General features: G+C 42.8%; 2 protein-coding genes and 1 non-coding gene across 3 annotated transcripts in view; 2 read left to right on the top strand and 1 right to left on the bottom strand.

Annotated features, from left to right (window-relative positions):
- RpS16 (ribosomal protein S16) overlaps nucleotides 1-19385 on the top strand; it is a 166125-nt gene that overhangs the window by 140878 nt on the left and 5862 nt on the right. The window lies entirely within an intron of this gene.
- On the bottom strand, nucleotides 9824-18016 carry Ts (Thymidylate synthase). Its single transcript, XM_080267102.1, has 5 exons — nucleotides 17945-18016; nucleotides 14583-14718; nucleotides 13660-13943; nucleotides 11486-11728; nucleotides 9824-10033 (listed from the first exon to the last, which is right to left on the bottom strand). The coding sequence occupies exons 1-5, from the start codon at nucleotides 18005-18007 to the stop codon at nucleotides 9824-9826; spliced, it is 936 nt and encodes a 311-aa protein (XP_080123228.1). The 5' UTR covers nucleotides 18008-18016.
- On the top strand, nucleotides 12991-13109 carry LOC145393112 (5S ribosomal RNA). Its single transcript, XR_013896129.1, has one exon. It is a non-coding gene; the product is annotated as a 5S ribosomal RNA (ribosomal RNA).

Below are 19385 nucleotides of genomic sequence, written 5' to 3'. Positions count from 1 at the left end.
ATTCAAGGTGTCCGTTTTAAAGGGGAGACTATACTGTCGTCCACTCTCCACATTAGCTTTTTAATATGAATAAGCAAACAGCAGTATCTTGGTATGGCCTGTCTTTCTGATATATAATCGTAAATTTGTCCCCAAAACATTTTTTCTCATCTAACGAAAAATGAATTACCACAAACGGCTGAATCCACGTCTGTCATGTACTGGAGACGACTGGATGTCAGCGGCCCTTATTCTCGTCGGTTGAGTATCTCCCTAGCACCTTTTCCTAAGTGATTTATTTGGCTTATTACACCTTACAGTCCTCTTTTGTATTACATAAATCCTTCCAATATCGCCATACCCTGCTTATAACACGTACAAAAGGATATGAACCACCCATGTAAAAAATAAATCGCAAAGTAATAGATTTTTAAATTCTAAAGTTTGTACGTACTGCACGTGGAGGAATGGGTAAGCAGTATTTTAACGTCAGAAATCGCGATCAAAGTTCCAGCAGCTTCATACTGATAGTTTCGTAGCTAACCGTTATAGCTAGAAGAATAATCTTTTTAAAAGCTTGATTCAAGGCAATGACGATCATACGGTTAAAAGATAGTATATTTTTAATTATACTTTAGGATGCGATAATTACACTTTTCCCTGGGTGGCTTACATGTACACCAAGAGTTTAAATTATCGGAGTGATGTAAACAATCCAAAACTGATGGAGTGTGTTCACAGAAGGGTAAGTTATGGCAGTCACAATGTAATAGTGGATAAGTGATGTAGGCGATTTCAGGAATCGCTGTCAAAGTATACAACACCTCATAATTATTAAACAACACACCAGTAAGACAATAATGAAACCAACGTAAGCAAAAAAGCAAGCAGGAAAAAGGAATTTCACACTCACGTGTAACTGCAGGGACCAGTGCACTGAATAATATTCATCCGTTGTTCCATTGCCGTAGTCCTTATTGCATGCCAGGGTCGTCATCCGGAGGTACAGGAAGGGTTCGTAGCTATACTACAGCACCGGGTAAGGAGCCCTGATGTCAATATGATACAGGTTTATATTGTCAGGGTCATCTGAGAAGTCCTCTTCCACAGACACAGTGATCCCGTCTCTTTGTGGATCCCGCTGCCGACGTACCAACTCCTCCCACCATAAACGATTGTGAGCAGGGGTGATGAACTCTGTGAGGTACTCTAAATCCACCACCTTCTCTTCCTGCAGCAGTCGTTCAGTGGAATATTTTAGTGGGAGGTCATACCTGGCGAGGTTGAAATCAGCTGGCGTATACTTTCTTCTCCCAGGCATGATGCGGACTTTAAAAGCAGCAGCATCGGATATGTCATACTCAGCCTTCAGCATGTATCCCTCCTTGTAGTGGGAGGCAACAATAATCTGTGCTGCCGAGGAGAACCTGCCTGCTGCTACCTTCCTCTTTATCACATGGGCAAAGAGGAAGTTCATGTACTTAAAATCCTCCCGAACCATGTGGATGAGTGTAAACAGGAGTAACACAGTTTGCAATGGCATCCCGATACTCTGCAGGTGTGCTGATGATGGAGCGGCGCCTGACCTCCGACTCTACGTGGCCAAAAGCAGCATCACAGGGGAGGTAAGAGTGACAAGAGACTAAAAAACGAAACTCCACCCGTGCCAGACGAAGAGTGTGCAGCTCTCTCAAACCCATTAAAACCATCTGGGTGTTCTTGTTCTGGCTAGCACAATTATCAGCAAAGATGGTTAACGTGTTATTTGCTGCGACGCATTGACGACCCAACTGCATAGCCTATCCAGCCATCTAAGCACACAGCCTGCTACGTCAGAAGAACCTCTCTCTGCTGTGGACTCATCCCAGACAAACATCGTGGTTTGGTTGGTCTTCAGGTTGACAATGACAAAGTTATACACCCACAGCTTACGTTTGTAGTAGGCCTGGCCTACTTGAAGACGGGGGCACGGCAGGGTTTGCTGCAGGCCTATAGCTGTACATAACCGGTAGGGGTCTTGATCAGGCTTCATCTTGTTGAGTTCTTCATAAGCCCTCCTATACTCTGTTTTGTGGACGTTCAGCTCCTCTTCCAAAGCGCTGGGGTCCAACCATTCTTCGTTCTTTCGGTTGATTTGGGCCTCCAGTTTGGTACAGGTTGAACAGATGTCCTTGTTGGGAGGTTCAAACCCGATGTTGTCGTCCCGGGAAAAGATGGTTCTGTAGAACCTCTCTTTCACATCTTCCCCAGGGTATGTTGCAGTCAGCCACGTCTTGTACTTGCTGTACAACTGAGGAATACTGCCCTCTGACCCAATGTACTTCCTGCTGGGACTCTTTGACCTGGTGTAATGGCTCGAAGTCACAGGCAACATCCAGATGTGTTCACGAACACGAGCCAGTTGTGTCCCTGTGATTTTTGTCGCAGGTGTTTGGCGGCCTCGTTGGTCTGGCAACGCAGTTCCAGAGTCGGACTTCCTTTTAATGGCGTAGTCCAGCTTCCGTTTGCTAATGCCATGCATGGCCACGAAACCCTCCTTGCACACAGGAAAGCTGGAGTCTTTGTAGTGGACTCTGTACCGGTAGGTGGTTTTACGCCGGCTCACTTCCCTCGCAGTCCTCTTCCTTTTAATAGGCATGGCTTGCACACGGCCAATGAGGTAACTTGTCTGTGCCTCAAAAGTGCCCATCCTCCAATATTCTTTGAAAATAGTGTCCACAGCCTCCTGCCCGACCTTGGCAAAACAGCCGTCACGGCATAGGTTGCCAAGCACACGTGCCGCCACATCCTTGCATGTATAGGGCTGTGGTATGCTTGGCCGAGGTTTCGTTTGTTCTTGGCGATGTTCCCAACCCGATTTTCAGGACGACGAACACGCTTACGTTCGCGTCCCCTATCAGCATCATCAGCCCCAGCACTTTCATCACCATTAACATTACCATCACCACCTCCAGCACCACGTGGTGGCAAGGAAGGTGGTGAAAGATGGTCACTATCACCACCCCCATTGCTACCATGGCTACGTTCACGACGCTCACTATCACCACCATGACCGCTACCATGCCTCCATTTGCGACGTTCATTATTAATAACCATGCCCTGCTGCATCACGATCACTGCTGGGCTCATCACCATACTGAGTATAATCACTGACAATTTTGGGCTCATCATCTCCTGATTGAATAAAATCACTGTCACTGCTGGGCTCATCATCACCAGACTGAGTATAATCACTATCACTGCTGCTGCTCTGCGTAACCATGTTTAAAATTTTCTTTGGAGGGTAAAACTACATACTTTAAAATGCATCTCATCTTTCTTACCACTCGCTTCAGCACTAACCTGTACTCCAGAAAGGCCAGGCATAGGTTCTTCTTCGATTTCACTGTTGGAGGGCATGGTATTTCACTGTTATCCGGGCACAGAAACGCAATTACGCACAATAATCTATGGTATTTCAAGCTTGTACGCGCGGCTTCACAGAGGACTGTTTGTTTCTAGCGATGCAGTCGAGCCCAAACCTTGCCGCTATTGTAAACTTGCTAAAATGCAACGAAACAATGAAAACTCTAGGGAAACAACATTAATAAACACTAAGTAAAACATACAATATAAAAGAAAAAACACTAACCGTTTATTACTAATAAAAACTAAGTTGGTTTAGTAAAAATAATTCGATAACCTTTGCTAGAATCTAACACAACAATGGCTACTAATAGCACCTGTGCTCGGCTATTCTGCTGGCTGTGTGCTACCGAGTGCTTTGGCGCTTACATCAATCCATCAACTCTCGTAACCATGCCTGACTTGCACCGAGCGTGAGGCGCATCGACATGTCTTTTCTGTGCGACTTTCAACCTTATTGCCAGTGCAGTTTTGGGTTAAACAAAGTGCTCGGATTGTAGAGGAAGGGTCAAAATAGTGATATGCGGCCTTAACTCTGAACCGGGCACAGTGGTGTATGGATGCGACTAGAATGGTATAAAGGTCCATGTAGGTCAATATTGGCTGCTCAGCCGCCTGTTCCGTAACTACTTCCCTATCCCCCAGTAGGAGGGTGGTGGACTGAACATTGGCAAATTACACTAGCAGTCCATCGGGTTCATGTTTCAAATGAACCTGCGTCTGAAGCAGCAAAACCTTCACAATGTACAAGGAGGTTGTCTGGATACGTACTGCACACATGAGACATCGAACAAGAACTACAAACTTATTTCAGCCTAAACTCTTTCTCGGATATGGGGGCAGGGTGGCTCAGTGGTAGGGCGTCGCGCTTGGTACCGGGGGATCGTGAGCTCGAGCCACGCCCGGTAGCTGCCATGCCGGGAGGGGTAGTGCCTTCCTGTCACCTAGCAGGGCTATAATTATGATTTAGTAAGGTCTAGCTCGGATATTAACAGCCGGGCAATTATTGCATTCAGTAGAATAATCACAGCAGCCACTAAATCCCCTTCCCCACGCTGTAACACTAATCAGTCGTAACCTCTGTCCTCAAATAAATCTACCCATCAAGTTTAGGAAAGCACTGGAGAGAGAGAGAGAGAGAGAGAGAGATGGAACATAAACATCAAATGTGAAGAGAGGATGGAGTGCTTTGAAGAAGTGTATAATTTGAAATATGATGCACTAATCAGGGAATCAGATGAGGGCAAATCCAGAGAAAAATCAGAAGTGAAGAAAAGAAGTGGAAGACCTGAAATCTGCGTCTGGCGGTAGATAGATAGATAGGAGGTGAATTCAGGTGTTAATGCCATATCCAAACCCCTCCCATTTAGAAAATCTGTCCCTAGCAGAATAAAATCGTCAGGCAAAAATGAGAATAAAATGGAACAGACATTAAGGTTCTCAAAGCTGTTCCCAGCCAGGCCAGAGTCGAACGTATGGTGTGAGGTGAATTATGAACATTTCGGGGGTCTGGCGAAACCAGGTAATCACACATGCAGTGTCATGTCAGGAGGCTGCAGTTAAAGTTGTATGGATGTGTGGGTCACGTGGAGCCAGTGGTGTATTCGTTATCACATCCAATTTGCAGCTGGAAAAGCCTGAGTTCAATTCTTGCCCGGGTCAAACTGATGGACTCATATTGTGTGCTTCGAGTCAAGTATTGTGGTGTAGCAGTATCTGGTGTAGGAAGGCAATTGTGCAATACTGCTGTTGATATTCTTTTATACAAGTCTGATTTTATTGCATATAATGACTATTAGTTGGTCAGGGTTCCTCATATTAAGTGTGCACAGACCTGAGCTGCAGTAATAGTGAGTTTACACAGAGAAGATTTTAAGGTAAAACTAAGTGTACATCGAGCAATTTTAAGTTAACTACTTTTGAACATGGTCCTCGAGTTCTTAACATGGGAATTTAGATTGTATGTACTCCAGCATGAGTGGTACCTTGAGATGGTAGGTAGACAATGGAAAATAAGAGACTGGCTAGAAGAGGGTATGTTAGTGAGGTGGAGGGGAGAAGGGAAGGAGGAGACAGAATGAGGAGGGATGGAGTGGAGACGTATGAGTGAGGTGGAGGAGAGTTGGAGAAAAGGCAACCTGATGTCCATGGCTAGGGTGACATGAAAGCATTTCATATGTGGCCACCCCTTCCTGGATGAAGAAGTCCAACTATAGATAGATAGACAGATATTGACAGATAGACTCCACAAAGTTAATGATGTAGAGCTTATTGCAGATAATGTGATGGAGGAAGTGTGCTACGTTATTCATTCAGACTGGTGGGTGAGTGGATGAATTTACTGTATTTGAGTAGAAGTGCGGGAGAGGAATGCTTTCACAAATTGGCACCAACATGACTAGGCAGTTGAGCTTCCAGATTATACATACATCCCTCAATCCCCTCCCTATCACCAAGGACGATGGTGGATTCCAGAAGGGCAGATTACATTCATGTTCAAATGAAGCTGAGACTGCAGCTAATACTACTATTACTACTGCTGCTGCTTGATCAGATTGTTGAGATTTCGCCCTCTAGCACATTTTTTCTTGCTCTCTACAACCACAGGTGGAAAAGAGTTGGGATGATGATACCCAGAATAAAATGCTCATACGCTGTATTTGCTGTACATCCGACTGTGACTAAAAGTTGGATATGGCCCTGTCTCTAAAATACAGGGCAGGTGGGAAAGCAGCAACGTGTCTGTTGTAACTAGTGGAGACCAAGATGCTTCAGACATAAGATATGCTGATTTTCTTCCCAATCCATTGTGTTAGTTAGGAGGCATGGGCTAGATGCTATTGTAATGTTGCTGGTACTGCTGTAAATTTAGTAAACTATTGCTGATGCATAACAGACATTTTGGGTGCAGTTCTGTCTATTGCTAGATGCCTCAATCCTGTAAGGGGTGGCCACAAACCAACAACTTCCATGCTGCTGTACTTTGTCTTTTGGCTGCCCACCCTTCAACTCACACACGCCTCCCTCATATGTCTCTCCGTTTCATTGCTCCATCTCATCCTTGGTCTCTCCCTCCTCCTCATTCACATACACTCTTCTAGTAACTCATTCTCCATCCTCTCCACATGGCCAAATCATCTACAATTACTGTATTTCTCTTTTAATCACATCCACATCGGTACCACAACATTGCTTGGCTTTTCATTTGTCTGTCTTTCTAATTAGTTCATATTCTGGACAAACATCTTCTTTACAAATGGCTTGCCAGTAAATCTAGTGTACAGAGGGTCCATGTGCCTGCCTTTCTAATGGTCAGTTATGTGCAGATCTGTAAGCATAGAGCACAATTTTTCCCACCTAGTCTTCTCACTCAGTGCCATTGTATAGAAAAAAAAAATTCATTCATTCATTCATTGCCAGACGCCATGTATCCCAGATGGGGTGGCCAATGGCTTAGAGTTAATTGTTTTACAGGGAGGGGCACTAATCCTTCACCAACCCCACTTGACATAAAAATAAAAATAAATTATCCTGACAATAAAAAGTTAATGATAAACGTCAGAACTGCACAAAGCATATTTGTAAAAAATAGTACAAAAGTAGGGTACAGTATGAGTACAAGAATACTTTCATCTTCAAAAAAAAAAAAAAAAAAAAAAAAAAAAAAAAAAAAAAAAGGGGGGGGGGGGGACATTCCCATGCAAGATTACACTATATTGTGGATATGTAAAAAAGGGTGACTTACAACTCTAAATATACCTATACACTCCAGTGCATGGAAGTTGCACGACATGCTGCAGTGTACAATACTGACAAAGCAATGAGCAAGCACTTCATGCTTGTGCTGATGCTGTTTCATACATACTGAGATTTGCAATATGGGTACTCAAGCATCATAAAATATTTATAGTTAATGAAGTGACGATGGAAACAGTAAATGACAATACAGTCAGAGCAATTACTTCATTCTGCATGCCAATGTTTAATCTACAGTATTTAAAATTTCTTTTTTTTACTGTAGTGATGTTGTTTCGGTTATTACCTGTTCATGACAAGTCTTGAAATACACAGCCTAAAACTATAGTAAATTCATATCCTTCACAGACCACACATTCATGCCAAAGTTCAAGTAAGCAGAGGTACAGCCGGCATTAAAAAGTCCTGTTGCGTCTCCTACCTCTCTCTCCAGACTTATAAGTGTGGCTGACCTGCACCAAATTGCTTACAACGACGATCCGAGACCAAATGGTAATCAGCACTGACTGCTGCAGATTTAGCACACTGATTTTCAGTGGATATAGAGAAAAGCACAAGAGGCAACAGGACTTTTGATGCCCACTGTACCAACCATTCCAAGACCAGGGGAGTAGCTCAGCTCACGAACCCAAGAACCCCATCAAACAACTGACTGACGATGTTGTCTGAGGGTACTGTACAATACTTCTATGTGGTAGGTGGAAAATTCACAGTTCACTCATTCACTGTAGTGCTGTCTTCAGGTGGCTCTACTGTACACTTAGTGATGATCCAGATACCTTCCCATGGCCCAGGAAACCATTCACTATGATAGGTGGCAATTATATAACCAAATGACACCTGGCGGTCTAGTGGGTTAAGGCACTCCAACTGGATGGGGCCTGTAACGGTATACATTTGAGGGATGATGAGGTTTCTCACTGACAATGCCATTCAGGAGGCACTGAGGCTGGTCACAACTTATTAACATGTTGGGACTGAGTAGCCTAATCCCAGACCCTATGCTCAAAAAAAATAATAATAATAAAAATAAATAAAAAAATAAATAAATTCAAGAGTAAAAGGGCAAAGGGAAAGACTAAAGAAAATTTTAATATGAACAACAGAAGTGATGGTTAATATACTAAATATTTTCATAATGCAAAAAGAAGGAATGTGGTGATAAGGAATGTCAACACAAGTGACGAATGATGGGAATATATAGAATTTATAGTATGTACTGGAGAGTGTGCAATACACTGTTTATGGAAATTAGGCTTAAAGCCTAGGCAAAAAGCATTATACCAATGGCATGCGAGTGAAAGACTGAAATAAGGGAAGAAACTATCACTGAATAAGTCTGCTGAATACTTTTGCAAAGGTATATGGAATACTAATCCATAGAAAGTATAATATACATCATAATGCATGATGAGTGATAAACATGGTGGCTTCCAGGGAGGCAATAATTATACAGTACATGGATTACATATTTTCATTGCTACACTGTTGAGGAATGTATCTATGGAATGCATGAACTGGCCAAGACAAGATACAATGAAATTTATGCAAGCTGTGATAAGTGGGTGCACCGCCCTCCACTCACCTAATTCAATGCTACCTTCAGATTACTCTATACAGTGACAAGCCAAATAGTTTCCTACAGTCGAGGAAACTATTTAGTACACTAGGTAGTAACTTTATACCATAAATAATTGAGTGCCTGGTGGTCTAATGGTTAAGGCACACCAACTAGATGCAGCCCATAAAGGATTACAGCCAATGGATGATAATGATTTGTTGCTCAGGTACTGCTACTGAGGGTGGCAAATAATCACTCCCCTTGAAATTCTTAAATGAGTGGCCTATACCCCAGGCATATCCACTCCTCAAAAGCCAGTAAAGGATAAGATGATGGATGGAATCTGGCTGCTACCTGGTACCAGATGACTACTTTCAACTTATGAAAAGCCTCATACTGAAGAGGCTAATGCAAACTATATCTACACTCCCCCAGCTAAAAAAAAAAATGTCTCCTAAGACGAATACATGCATCTGAGAATAGTGAAGGTAAAATACCGATACAAAATATGGTACATCAGCTGACTAAAGAGATTGCTATTACTGTACAGGCGGTCCTCCTTATAAGTCTGGTGTGGGATTCTCAAACACATTTACAATCAATTCTGTGTTGTAAATGTTATTTCTTTTTTGGAGGAAGGAGAAGGAAAGGAGAGTTCCCAGGCTTCCCATGTCTCCCATTCCTCTTACAAAATACAAGTCTTAGTTATGAGAGGAAAATTATCTCTTATGACTGTTTTCTGCAGGAAGATCAAGGAGGGCAGAGCACAGAATTTTCCCAGGTTAGTTCTTCCTAAAAATAATAATAATGAGCTTCACTGACTGCATGTGCCACTAGGCAGGCAAAGTTTCTGGTATTTTCTCTAGACCTTAAAAAAAAAGAAAAAAAAATCTTTATCAGTAGCATATGCCACTGAGACATTTTTCTGAAGTTTCTTTTCATCTAATACACCAAAAAAATAACACTGGGAGAGGACAGACAGGTTGGGGAATGGAAAGGAAGAAGGGGGTTGGTTCAGTGGAAGGGGGGGGGGGGAGCTCTGAAATGCTGGTCACAATCCCTTTTGATGAATTCTGGAACATAAGGCACAGTTTATAGGTTAAAACCCTTGTTAAAGTAACCTCACACTGCCATTTCCATTTTGATCTTGGGGTGTGGGTTGTAACCAGTCAATTCAAAATCCTGGAAAGTGAAGTCTAGAATGTCCCGAACCTCTCTCTTGATGGTGAGCTTGGGGAAGGGCCGGGGCTCTCTCTTAAGCTGCTCCTCCAATGCCATACAGTGGTTGGAATACACATGAGCATCACCCAACGTGTGTACAAAGTCACCAGGCTGGAAAAGTTATCATCATCATCATTAACATCATTAACTCTGATGCTTTGCTCCCTCCTGGGAATCCCTTGACTGGGGATGGCCATGAGAGAAGCACTTCCATGCAACCTTATCCTTACACACCTTTCTCACACTCTCAAACGCTACTTTTCCTCGTCCCACTCTTTCTTCAATATACCATTCCACTCTCTTCCTCCACACCATGTATGGTCTACCTGTACCAACAATGCCTGAACACTTCACACACTTTCTTTGGCACATTATCTACAGCAATCCACCATTTGTCCATCTCTGCTTTAACTGGCATACATCATTAACTTGGGCCAGATTTTTGTCCTTTTGCAGCTATTGTATACAAGTAAAACAATTATCTTTTTCACAGCACTTCATGACTAACATCAGATCCTAGTGTTAAGCTATTGTTACAGATGTTCAAGATGGGGAGATAGCAATTTTAGGCCAAGTTACAGTAAAAACAGTATAGCTTCCGAAACAAGTATTAACCAATCCACCTACAGACATACCCTACCTCACATAATTTAATTATTAATCTCCCTTTTCTTGAATGATACCTTACAAACCATAGCAATTTTTTTTTTTTTTTAACTCAAACCTGGCATAAAATTGCTACCTCTCCATCTTCAGTGCTGAGCCGTAACAGAAGATTAACACTACAAAATCATGCTAGTCACAAAGAAGTGCTAGAGAAAGGATTTAGAGAAATAGTTTTGTCTTTTTCCACCACCAAGCTACATGAAACCAGCTGCAAAAGGACGAAAATTTAGACCAAGTTAGAGTAAAACTGGTATACAGTAGTCTACCACATTCTGTACTCCACCAAATTCAAGCAATCTCGTGCCCACTACATTCAGAGCTACACAGCCATCACCACCACCCCCAGGCATCCTTTCACATCCTTCTGTGCCCTCCATATCACCACTCGGCACCACAGTTCAAGAATACCAACATCACACACCAGGTTGCTACAAACAATATCTGTCAATCCATCATAAAGGGACTGGGTGGAGATATATGAGAGAGGCGGCTGAGTTGGAGGGAGGGCAGCTAAATGGTTGATGACAAGGCAATGTGGAGGCAATGTCTATAGCCACCCTGTATGGGATTACAGCATCTGGCAGTGGACAGATAGACATATAAACCTAATCTCTCCTAAGCTGAATAAAACAAGTATAGTTGTTACAAGTATAGTGTAATCTAAAAACTAGAGCCTGGGGGTAACAAGAATAATTTAAAAAGTACAGAGTATGTTCATAGGCTGTTGTTGCTGGAGGGATGGCTTCACTAAGTGGCACTGCTATACCTGGATAATGGAGCTGCCTGGATATATAAACACCCCTTAACTCCCTCCCAGTCCCCTGAAAGAACAATGGTCTGTTGCAGTCCTTTGGTTAATGGGGTGTTTTGCTAGTTAAGCAAGTAATAAATCTTTACCTTCAAATTTGTGACATGTGCAATCATATATGTCAAGAGGGCATAGCTGGCAATGTTGAAGGGGACACCAAGGCCCATATCAGCTGACCGCTGATACAGTTGACACGACAGCTCTCCATTGGCCACATAAAACTGGCACAGGCAGTGACATGGAGGCAGGGCCATCTTAGGGATATCAGCAACATTCCAGGCACACATGATGATACGACGATCATCGGGATTGTTCTTCACAGTGTCAATTACCTTCAATAATAACACTGGTGAGAGGAATGACTACTGATGAATATTACCTGCAATAAAAACACTGGCAAAAGAATGGACTGGTAAGCAGTATGTCTACAACGATGTCTTTGCTTTATCACCCCCATCAGGGGCCCTGAGGCCCTGGAACAGCCTACTCTATTCAAACATTTAAAACGAGGTTGACTTGTTGCTAATCCCTTATCATGTGAGCAATAAACCTCAACCCTGCCTCAGATATAAACCCTTATGCATCAAACCTGGATAGTGTCTGACTCCACTGGACCACACACTTTCGTGTCCCAGAAAGACAGAATGAGATACTAACCAAAGTTTGGCCAAATGAACGAGGCGCACTCCCATTCAAGCCCCCAGAATCCTGGCTCCTCATGACAGGTCAGGGCAGGTCTATTGATGTCCTACTTATAAAATGTACTGTAATCTAATACTACCTGTGTCACTGTTGGGTTGTTGACATGTACACCAGCAACTCCACTTGTTTTGCTCAAAGGGTGGTTAAACACCCAGACAGACAGACAGAGACAAACACACATACACACAAAATAATCAAAGGACTGATGAGCTTCCATGCCAATGGCCATCTGGCATGGTAGGCGGAACCTGTTAGCAATGGTTGGCAGTCCACTTAGGAGTAGGTGCAAACCTGGGGTTGTCTGGTAGGGGTAGTGCCCTCCAGCACCCCTAAATTTTAAACCAATTTTCAAACAGATAAATATAAGGGAAATTCTATGAAAATGTTACTGTTTACCACAATACTCACTAGATTTATAACTAATAATTCATCTGCAATATTAAGTGACACAGTGTAGCAGCTGAAGGAGAGAGATACTACACTGCACTGAAGAGAAATGTAATGAAGTCAGTAAGATCCAGCTGTACATGGTAAGCACAATCATACAGGGGCAACCATGGCCTTTGTACAAAATCAGTGACGACACAGGATTGAAACAAGTATGGGGTCGTTTCAACACAACCAATCTCTAAGAAGTATATTAAGCAACAGAAATAATGTGAGTAATAATGTGAGAAGTAAATAAATTCCAAGAAAAGAGAGATGATAAAGAACTGTGCTGTGTGATACTGAAAATTAATTAAAACTCTTGCAGAAGACTATGGTGGGTGAGAGATGGACCAAAAGCATCGTACCTTCTCAATAAACATTTCTATATACAGAACAAGTATAATTTGTCCATCTGAACAATTCAATGCACTGTGAAATTGACATATCAGAATATAATTAATCCCAGAACGGCCATACCACGTTGAGTACACCGCTTCCCGTCCGATCAGCGAAGTTAAGCAACGTTGGGTCTGGTTAGTACTTGGATGGGTGACTGCCTGGGAACACCAGATGCTGTTGGCATCCCTACGTGTCAAGTGGGGTTGGTGGAGGATTAGTGCCCCTCCCTGTAAAACAATTAACTCTAAGCCGTTGGCCACCCCGTTTGGGATACATGGTGTCAGGCAATGAATGAATGAATGAATGAATTTCATGATATACTGTACCATGGTTTTCATTTCCTTGCTATCTCCATACAGTTCTGTTCAGATTAGAAGAGACTTTTCATACTAACGAATTCAAATATACAGTAGCTTTCACTGACAAGTTAACAACAAAATGTCTCCCCTGTGATGAAGCAGAAAGTGTAAGCCAACAAAATAAAGGATGGCCCATTTATAATGCTCCATTTCACTCAGCTGGGTGATCTCTCATGCTGTTGGGGATGGCTCAGTCAGTGCTATCAGTATCTACGCTACATCACTCGTTCGCTTCCTACTGCCACAGCCACACTCACACTAGCCAACTGAGTCATCCCTGAACACATAAAATACTGCCAAGTGAATTTCTAGCGGAGTGCTATCATGGGCCACACTGTTTATCACCGAACTAAGAGGCTTAGGTGTACACAAACCTGCTGTAATTGGTCAACCCCCTGGCTGGAATAGTCAGCGTGCATGTCCGTGTATGAGGCTCCAAAATGCCTCCACTGAAACCCATATACTGGTCCCAGGTCACCCTCCTCACGGTCCGTAAAACCCATCTTGTCTAGGAATTCCTTAGAGGAGTTCCCATCCCATATGTGAATGTCCTTCTCCTGCAGCTCTTTGGCATTTGTTGATCCTCTGATGAACCACAACAGCTCCTCAGCAACACCACGCCAAAATACACGCTTGGTAGTGAGTAGAGGGAACACACCTGGAAACCATGATATATAACATATATTTATCATGCTAAAGTATCCACACACATGAACAATTTTATTAGCATGTACTTTCTTTTACACAGAGGAAGGAGATACACATTAAAAACAATTACCGTATATACTTAAAAATCCCCTTCAGTATGAGAGTCATTTCATAAGATAAAAATATCTTATAGGGGGGGAGGGGAATGTCACCAAGATTCAAGAAGTTATTCAATACAGTAAGCATTTCTAACCCTTCAACTCAAAAAGCTGTTCTCAATGACTACTAAAATACAGTATCTGGCATACATAAAAATACTGTACCTACTAAATAAAATAAAAACTATTATTTTTTTTATTCATTAGTCTGAAGAAATAATAATGTTAAAAATATCTTTTACAGTCATTTCATTTGACCTGTAAGATGGTGGAGAGGGGCACCTTCACGTGGTGGCACTGATATGACCACTTGACTGTGCTACCTGGTACGGCAGTTAAGGGACATTATTTTGTAAAACCAGGCAGCTTAGTGACCAGGTTGAATCACTGCCACCCCATGAAGGCATCCCTCTCCAACACCAGAACTACAAAGAACATTACTGAATTGAAGAAGTCATGTGAGGACTGGCTCTACAACCTCATGCACTCACCATCTCTCAGGGAAAACCTCATCTGAGCACCAAACAGGGAGATGGTGCCTGTCCCCGTCCTGTCACCCTTCTTGTTGCCTTGCTTCATTATCTGCCTGATGAGATCTAGGTATTGATGCTCCTCATGCTGCTCACTCTGAAACATCAATCTTATATATAATTAAAACATATCATAATCAGGGACCAATTCTTCATACACATCAACACAGTACACTATCTGCCTAATAAGATCTAAGTACTGATGCCCCTCATGTCACTCACTCTGAAAGATCAGTATGTAATCAAACATAATACAGTACAAACCTTGAACTCCAAAATGCTTGAGTCAAAGGCTTTATGGAAAATGGAATACTTTGCACAGCAGAATCATAATGATAACTGGAAGAAAATCATGTAAAAATACCCCACAATACCATGAGGAGTAAATGCCATAAAGTATATTGTATTAGTAACCTATTATTTGCTGCAATACTTGTTCATCAATAAACTCTCTATTCAGATATAATGTATGAGGTGCCACCCAAAAGTTCCAGTAATTTGAACAGATGGAGCCAACTGATTGCAGTTTTGCCTTTTGCCACCAGGAGGAGTCAGCAGCACCCCTTGTGCATCAGTGTGGCCCCAGCCTCTGTGAGCGGACGTGTTGTTGAGCTACGCTTACTACTGTAACGTGGTGTGTAGGTGGTTTGGTGGTTTTGCAATGGCGGACCAATGGCGCAGCAATGTCAGGACGATGTTGATCGTCTTCTTCGATACCCAAGGGATTGTTCACAAGGAATTCATCCCAACCGGTCAGTCTATCAGTGGAAAGATTTACTGTGAAGATTTGCAGCGTCTGAGGGAGAACATCCACTGCAAACATCCAGAAGAGTGGAAGAACAAGGACTGGGTCCTGCATCATGACAACGCCCCCGCCCACACATCAGTTGTTGTCCGGCAGTTCCTGGCTTCCACTAACACGGTAGTCATTCCCCACCCACCCTATTTGCCTGAACTTGCCCCCTGCGACTTTTTCACGTTTCCCAAACTGAAATTACGACTGAAAGGGCGTCGATTTGACTTGATTGAGGAGATCCAGACAGAATCACAGGAGGTGCTCAAGACCATCACGCCTGATGCCTTCCAGGGATGCATGAACTCATGGAAAAAATGCTGGGACCACTGTACACATGCCCAAGGGGACTACTTCGAAGGTGACAGTGAGAACTAGGATGTAAGGAAACTTATTTTCCTACAATATTCAAATTACTGGAACTTTTGGGTAGCACCTCGTACATCATCTAATCCTGTGTTGCCCCATGAGGAGTGTAGGAGCCCGAGGCTAGGCAAGTTGGTTCTGACATTTAAGATGAGTGACCAGCGTCACTCATCCCTGAGTGGCATTACGTGAGTCATAAACCCCAACCACCCCTTGGATATAAACCTGCACTGGCTCAATCCAATTGGAGCACCTTAATTACCCATTACACCTCCAGGTGCCACAATTTGGTTAAATGGTTACAACCCAGTGTAGTAAATGGTTTTCTGGTGTACAGGAAACCATTTGGCTTATCACTCAGTGTAGAGTCACCAGTAGACAGGAGGAGGAGGAAAGAATGAAGGAAAGAAAGACAAAAGAGGAAGGAGGGAAAAATGGAAGGAAGATAGGAAAAGGCAGGATCCTGAGAGCAACACTTCAGTGAGTGAGTGGATGGTGAGCACCTTTATAATGTAGACAAGGTAAAGAAAGAATCAGTGCACAATATACATGAAACATCTTGACTCCACAGAAAAAAGGACACTGAAATATTAGTGGCCTACCTACCTCACGTCAACAGCCCGGCTGTTAAGTGCATGCCATATATCGCCGGCCACTCAAATGCATACAGTAGGTATCGGACCCCATGTGCACCGAGAAGGTGGAGGGATATGGTGGACGAGTGTGAGAGGAAGAGAAGTATGAAGGTTGGTGAGGCTAGGGGGCTGACAAGAGATCGAGCTGGCTAAATGAATGTTGTGAGTAGTGCATGATCAGGGATTTGGTAGCCTTTTTTAACATGATAGCATTCAGACTGACTCTATTAGGTACATTTATGCAATGCTACAGAATGTGGTGAAAGTTCTTGGCATATTAAACAAAGCCAGGATTCTGGGGGTTTGAATGAAGAGTGAATGGAAGTGTGGCCCATTGGAGTGGGCAAACTTGGACTGTCTGGATGTTGCTACTTCTCACCCTGCCCTATGATGGGAAAGGAGGTCTGGATGATGATGATGATGTGTACACTGATTAAGCACAGACGTTATCAACACCCTCTTATTGCATGAAGAAATACTATGGAAAGTGGAAGTTTTTGGAAATTAAAAGTTCAGATTTGTGAGGCTGTACTGTACAGCCAGGGCACAAGCATTCATACAAAATCTCAACAGTGTACACTCAAGTCTTCACTACATGTCAAGGGTGTGTTCCATTATATTGAAAGTTTCTCACACAAGTGGTACTGTAAACTGTGGAGAAGTTGATACTGGTAATTCAGCTTTACAGACAGCAATGGAACTTTAACCCCTTCAGTCCAATGGCAATATTTATTTTATTCTTGCAGTATCCAGACTGACTATAAGAGTATGTGAGTGAGGTGGTGAAGAGAGGACGAGGGGGGACTATGGATGAGATGGAGGAATGGAATGGAGAGAGATATATGAGAGAAGGGAATGTGAGATGGAGGGAGGGCAGCCAAATGGTGGAGGACAGGGTAATATGGAAGAGATTTGTCTGTGCCCACCCCTCATTAAAGCATCCAGTAAAAGACTGACAGAATCTACAGATGATTTTTGTTTTTTTTTCCAATTTAGGAAGGATCAACAGTGCTAAAGGGGGTTTACTCAGGCTATATATAACCCCTACAGTTTGAAAATTGTGTCCTACTGTGAACAAAAATCATCAGAAAATATAATGTAATATCTATCTATCTATCTATTTATCTCTCTCTCTCTCTATATATATATAATGTCACTGGATTGAGTAGACTAATACTTCTTTTTAACTGCTGTGAACTTAACTGCAAGAAAGAACATAAAAACAGACAATATACAGTACTCTGGTATCACAAGCAGGTTTCAGATAGACCTACATCAACACTGTAATGTCATTTTCAGTAGCTGTAAAAGTTTGCCAACGCTTCACTGCCATCACTGAGTCTTGCCTTCCATACTTCCCATTCCTCTCCGATCATCAGAGAGTATCATTCATTTTCATACTTACCTGCTGTCTGCTTCTTATTGCTAGCACAGAAATATTTCGTGCAACATCTTCCATCACCCCGGCTGGCAGGGATGTGTATGGCAACCTTCAATCGTGATACAGTGCAACACTGCAAAAGTCTTACCTCATGATTTGCACAGCCATTCATCACTGTGGATGTGTCCTCTGTTTTACTACCTTCCTGCATCTTAGTTTCTGACCTCAGTAGTTCAGCTTCTGTTGCCATTGTGAAAGGGTGCCACTGTCTGAAAAAGAATCACGTACCGGTACAGTACTTTCATGTACTATAATGAAGTAATCCATTATCATCATTTCCAGTACCTTTGACAGGCTCATTACAGTGATTTTTCCTTGCTAATACCTTACCATCCTGTAACTAACCCCAACACCCAGGGAAGTCACTAAAGCCCAAATTGAGAGCTTTATGATGTATCAGAAGCCAGCTACAGAGGAAAAGTGACAAAGGTTAAAAATACCATAATGATAACAGTCAATTTCATATTACCCTCTTCAAGATGTCAGAGCCCAAGACTGGACAGCCCCAGTCCACATTCAAGGGTAGATGACCTGCCTACTTCCCTAGACGGCATTTCAGTACATTTCATGATCTGGGAACCTCCACTGCCTCCTAGGGATCAAACCTAAGCATGGCCAACTCTCTGAATGAGGCATTATAACCTGCATTGTAGCACAATAAAATCTCAACCCTCATGACCTTACAGCAATACAATATTAGATGCACACCACAGCCATTCCCACTCCTTATACAATACTAAAACAGAAGCATCTATTACACTGTATCATCCTTCCCATACCCTGTATCAGAATTACAGTGCATCCATTTATAACTCACACCCATCTACTGTAGCCTACCCCTGCTCAGCTTCCCCACACAGGACAGGACCATGGGCTGGTAAGATGAGGGAATGGTGAGTTCATGTACTGGCTTGGGAAACTGCAACAAAGTGGATTTCTTTCCAGGATCATGCCGTCATTCCAGCTGTAATTGAAGATCTCCAGGAGGCAGTCTTACAGCTGGGAAGGGGATGCTGAAGAAACTCATTTGCAACCATGTCTGGACCAACTGCCCTGCCAGGATGTTGGGAGATAAGTGCTCTATTAGCTCAGAGGCGGTGAACAGACAGTTTAAATGAGGCGAGGGATAATGTAATACAGGTACTGTATCCTGCTGAGTCAGCTCCTTGTTGGACCAAGATCAAGAGGCCAAACTGGGAATCGAAGAAAGGTGCCAAGAAGTCATTTGAGAGGTCCACACCATCATGGCACGTGGGAGGGGGGAGGGGGAGGAATGGTTGGGCAGTCTTCCTTTGCCTTGAGGATCCTGTAAGTGTGGAAGAAACCAGAGGAGGAGAGGCCAGCAAAGAGTATGAGGCCTTCCTCATTGCTGACATGAGAATTTGAGGGTAAATTTTTACAACTTGCCAATACACCCCCAAGTTGTGCGGTATATTTTTCTGGAAGTTTCTGATGAGATCTGAGTGAATTTGACCTTCATTTTTGTTGGAAATGCTTCATTTTGCCTCTTTTTTCCAATCATGAACTCT

The sequence above is a fragment of the Coenobita brevimanus genome, chromosome 23 (assembly GCF_032717465.1).
Source record: "Coenobita brevimanus isolate Jiangsu-jjx chromosome 23, ASM3271746v2, whole genome shotgun sequence".
Classification (NCBI taxonomy): Eukaryota; Metazoa; Arthropoda; class Malacostraca; order Decapoda; family Coenobitidae; genus Coenobita; species Coenobita brevimanus.
The sequence above is the reverse complement of the archived record's forward strand: the minus strand, read 5'-3'. Positions and strand labels throughout refer to the sequence as shown.

Bases quoted from the DNA above. Each gene is read 5' to 3' on its own strand.
- Ts (XM_080267102.1), bottom strand. From the start codon at position 18,007: ATGCAGGAAGGTAGTAAAACAGAGGACACATCCACAGTGATGAATGGC. The intron at 14,719-17,944 runs GTAAGACTTTTG...TTGATGTTTCAG, and splicing joins ATGGCTGTGCAAATCATGAG to AGTGAGCAGCATGAGGAGCA. The intron at 10,034-11,485 runs GTAAAGATTTAT...TAACTTTTCCAG, and splicing joins CACATGTCACAAATTTGAAG to CCTGGTGACTTTGTACACAC.